Source organism: Rhinolophus sinicus, chromosome 14 (genome assembly GCF_057876585.1).
Source record: "Rhinolophus sinicus isolate RSI-liver-muscle chromosome 14, RSI-T2T, whole genome shotgun sequence".
Lineage (NCBI taxonomy): Eukaryota > Metazoa > Chordata > Mammalia > Chiroptera > Rhinolophidae > Rhinolophus > Rhinolophus sinicus.
In genome coordinates, this window is record NC_142514.1 from 179,633,477 (window position 1) to 179,638,283 (window position 4,807).

The 4,807-nt window shown below is 59.8% G+C and overlaps 1 protein-coding gene across 1 annotated transcript; it reads left to right on the top strand.

The window, feature by feature from the left end:
* The first annotated feature begins 602 nt into the window (after window positions 1–602).
* On the top strand, window positions 603–3,425 carry LRRC10B (leucine rich repeat containing 10B). The gene has a single exon (XM_019753981.3). The coding sequence runs from the start codon at window positions 1,420–1,422 to the stop codon at window positions 2,296–2,298; it is 879 nt and encodes a 292-aa protein (XP_019609540.1). The 5' UTR covers window positions 603–1,419; the 3' UTR covers window positions 2,299–3,425.
* The last annotated feature ends 1,382 nt before the right edge of the window (window positions 3,426–4,807 follow it).

Genomic DNA, 4,807 nt, shown 5'->3' on the forward strand with positions numbered 1-4,807 from the left:
CCTCATAGTTCTGGCATGAGAGTTAGCGGCTCCATTATGAGAAAATTCATTGCTGGAGGTGGAGTCATCATTATTTCCACTTATTGGCATGGTATATGGCTAAGAGCACAGGCTGGAGAGTCGCACTCCCTAGTTTCAAATCCTAGCCATTCATCAACCAGCGGGGTAAACTTGGGCAAGTCACCCACTCAAGCCAAACCTCTCAGAGCCTCCATTTCTCCATCTTTAAAAGTGGTGTAGCGAGGGTACCTACCTCATAGGGATGTCGCAAGAATTCAATGCAATACTCTCAGTAGTGCTGGGCACACGTCAAGCTGGCAATACATGGGAGCCAGTATTTCTGCCAGGAGCTTTGGCAGGAGGGCTCTGAATGGGAGGGGAGAAGGCAGGGGCACAGGGCTGGGCTGCTGGCGGGAGCATGCGCAACAGGAAGAGTCACAGAATGCAAGTGGTCAGCGTTGGTGCTGCTCAAAGGCGCTCACGTGTCCCAATCCTCTGTCCACCGCAGGCACACAGATTTTGAGCATAGCAGGAGGGACACAGCAGGAGATAGGGGTGTGAGTACACTAACGAGGAACCTGTTGGTCAATGAGGGTGTCCGGGGCAGGCAGCGGGACCGGAGCCAAGCCCCGAGTCTCTGAACATCCTCCGATGTGACCCACCCTGAAATGGGCCAGAAAGTAACAATGTTCCGAGTTACAATCCTGAAGTGATTCTAGCGGGAAGACTGGTCGCATGCCGCTGGACGTAAGTGGCCGGCAGTGACCACAACCCTCAGTCCCTCCTCGAGACCCACGTGTCCAGAGTCCGGGGTCGCGGGCCAGCGTTTTCTCCGTCCTCGGTCCCTTCTTGGACTTGCCACTCTGGGAGCATACGACAGCACACCGAAACGGCTCGTTGTGACTGAAGTGTGGACAGCATCTAACGTCGGGTCTGTGGTGGCACAGAGCCTGGCTTGTGAAGAGCGGACCTTAGGTTCTTTTGGTTCGCGCTGGCTCCAGGGCGGGTCGGTTGGGCGGACGCAAAGCGGGCCTGGGCGCCCGGACCCCGCACCGGTAGCACCTTGGCCCCGCCCCGCTCCTCCCTCCCTCCGCCTCATTGGCAGCCGCACGCGCGTCGGGGGTTGCCAGGGCGACGGGTCGCTTAGTTGCGAGTCAGCGCAAAACCGATCCAGTCGGCCACCGGCGGAGGGAGCTGGGGGAGGCCCGAGGAAGGGCAGCGGAGAGCGGCGGCCGGGCTCCAAGCGGGCGCCTCCTCCCGGCCCCGCACGGCCCCCCTCCCGGCGCAGGGGCAGGCCGGGGCGGGGGGCCCCGGAGCCGGCGAGGCCTCGGCCCTGTCGGGGAGACCAGGGGGCCGCCAGGTCGGAGCGATGCCGGACGGCGGCGGCGGCCCCGGCGGCCCCGGCTGGGGCCGGTGACCATGGGCATCGCCGAGTCCACTCTGGACGAGCTGCCGTCGGACGCGGAGGAGCAGCTGCGCCACGGCGAGCAGCAGCTGGAGCTGAGCGGGAAGCGGTTACGGCGGCTGCCCAGCGCCGTTTGCGCGCTGAGCCGCCTGGAGAAACTGTACGTGAGCGGCACGGGGCTGCGTGAGCTGCCGGAGGAGATCGAGGAGCTGCGTGAGCTGCGCATCCTGGCACTCGACTTCAACAAACTCGAGCGCCTGCCCGACGGCCTATGTCGCCTGCCGCGCCTCACTCGCCTCTACCTGGGCGGCAACCGGCTGCTGGCGCTGCCCAACGACTTCTCACAGCTGCAGAGCCTGCGCTGCCTCTGGATCGAGGGCAACTTCCTGCGGCGCTTCCCGCGGCCGCTGCTGCGCCTGGTGGCGCTGCAGTCGCTACAGATGGGCGACAACCGGCTGCGCGCGCTGCCCGCCGAGCTGCCGCGCATGACGGGCCTGCGTGGCCTCTGGCTCTACGGCAACCGCTTCGAGGTGTTCCCGCCCGCGCTGCTGCGCATGGGCCGCCTGCACATTCTCGACATGGACCGCAACCGCCTGGGCGGCTTTCCGGACCTGCACCCGCTGCGCTCCCTGCGCGTCTTCTCCTACGACCACAACCCGGTTACTGGTCCCCCGCGTGTCGCAGACACTGTCTTCCTCGTGGGCGAGGGCGCCGTCGAGCGCATGGCGGAGCGCGACGAGCCCATCCCCCGGCCTCCACCTCGGCGCCGGGCCCGGGCCTTTGAGGACGAGGAGGAAGAAGACCTGCTCATAGGGGGCGGTGGTTCCAAGGCTCTGGGGCCCCCCGGGGGCAGCCTCCGCGCCCTGGATGCCGCTCCAGGACTGGGCACCTGAGCCTGTGCTCTGGGTGATGGGCTCCGGCCACTCTGCGAGGAGGTGCTCTGGGAAGGTCTTTGGAAGCGGTGGGCAGAGGAGGGGCGACTTTGGGTGAGCTGCAGAGGATAGGCAGTCCTGGGGGCCATCTTCAGACATTCTTGGGTAGTAAGAAGACTGCCTCCTGGATGGTCTCTGGGCAGTCATCAGATCAAGAAGTCCTGGCTCTATCCAGTTCCCTGTATCTCTGTCCTGTCCCTGATAGCATCACTGACAGCACAGTAGTGGTGCCAGCTTCCCTTTGGAACCAGGGTCACCACTGTCTGCGGAATCATCACCTTGGCTGGGCCGGGATGCCTAGGATGCCCACCAGCCTCCCTCCTCCTGGAGTTTGGATCTCCTAGACCCACCTTTTCTGGTGCAGGAGCTGCTACCTCTGGGTGGACTGCATGCCGGTGGGAAGCAGGACTGCTCTTGAATGAGGGCCTGGCCCAGGAGTAGGGGCTTGGAGAGGCCGGTGCCCAGGACAGAAGTGAGAAACGGATTAAGGCCCTAACACCGCAGCTGCCCTTACCCCTTCGGGGCTCATCATACATACCTCCCTCCCCAGGCGCCCTAAAATTTGTGAGGGGAAAGGGGGCTCAGGAGGCAGGATCTCCTGTCTTTGATTCAGTTCTCGTCTCCCAGCTTGTGCCTGGAATCTTGCTGGGAAAGGCTCTGCTGCCCTTCCCCACAACCTGAACTTCCAACTGTCAATTTTGAAAAGAAGCCACTGTGCCTCTAGGCCTCCTGCACTGAAGAGAGAGACTCTCTGCTCTGGGAGGCTGCCCCAGTGCCTCTCCCACTGCCTGCACTCTCCATTCCCTTAAATGGGCACAGTCAGGGTGGCTGGCAGGGCATGGGGCATGGGACGAGCACTGTGTGCCTCTACTCCGTCACCAGGGATCGCCTCAAGGGGGTGAGGAGTGGAGCCTCGCTCTGCAATTCCCAGAGCCAGATCTTTCCCATCCAAGCAATAATGGGAGGAGGGGGCCAGGGCCAGGGCCATTCAGGGACACTGTCAGGGGCAGTCGCCCCACATGGTAGTGTTTTCTTTAGGAAGAAAAAAACTGAGCTGTAAACATAAATTACATTTCTTGGAGAAAGAATGTGCATTTCCCACATGCCTGTTTATTTATAAGCCCTGGGAGCACTGGGTCCCATTGCTGTGGGGACCCTGGGCTCCCTCTGGCGCTGCCCTCTGTCCATGTGCCCCAACTCTGCATTAAACTGGCCCAGCCAACTGTTAGGTTCTGTCTGGGGAACAAGCACTTGTCCTCAGTCACAAATGGCTTTGGCTGCTCAAAGCTGGTCTCAGGTCTTGCTGTATCTTCCTCTCTGCTTCCCAGCCTCCCACTGCACCTTACTTCTTTGGTCTTCTCCAGCTTAATTCTCAGGTCCCTGACTCTTAATATGTTTTTGAATCTCCCTCAAGCTGGGCTGAACTGTCTGTATTTCTTCACAGGTGCTGACCCCCCTCCTTCCCCTCTGTAACTCTATTCTTTCCTTGCTTATTCTGTTTTCTTCTGTCTCTTCATCTCTTTTTATTCAGTTATAGGATTACTTTTCCCCCTCATTGTTTGGGGGGGGGAATCAAATATTTAAAGAAAGGAAGAAAATTGTAAAGTCTCAGGCCTAGAGGCTCATCTCCCCTGAGACGATGCTGCCAGGCCACCATTACCATGGCAACAGGACTGATGTCATACAAGGCCCAAAGGTCAAGCCTGGCCCATCAGCTCTGCTGGCCATTGGGCTGAGCCTGGGTTAGGAGGAGGCTGGGGATGGTCTGGAGCCATTAGCTTGCAAGTGAGAGAGAAGGCCTTCAAATGGACAGAAAGAGCTGGTGGATGGGGAATATTGGAGGCAGCGTCCTTCTTTAGGAGGAAGAGGGGCCTGGGGTCGCTGCAGACTTTGTCTCTCTCAGGGCTCCTCAGGTGCCCATGCTCCCCCTGTCATAGCTCCATCAGGGCCAGTGGGCCTTCCTGGGTTCTGGGAACTTGGAGGAAGGAACTGAGATCTCAGCTCACTCGGGTGGGACAGGAGTGGCAGCAGGCCAGAGACTCCTGTGACTCCGTGACTCATGTCATGGCATGGGGAAATACTCCTGGTCCTGGAATCAGAAGGTATGGGTTCCAGTCCTAGTTCTGTTAATGACGAACTGACCTTGAATAAGTCATGGCCTGAGCCTCGGTTTCTCCATTTGCACACGTGGAGTTGGATTTATTTAGATCTGATGTTGCAACTGAGGATTCCATGCAACCTCGTGTTTGCCCACCTTCCCTGCGTGCAAATCTCAGATGGAGGGGGTTGGTGGTGCAGGTGGAGCCACGGTGACCCTGGAATAACTGCTGGCACTGCCAGCCCAGGTGTCCTGCCTCTCTCTGGTCTGTTTTGCTAATCCTCTTCCCTTGCTGTATTTGCCTGAGTACTCTAGGTCAGACAAAGGCCCACGATGAGCCCCCCAGGCCATCCTGACACCTGGTCCCGGGCT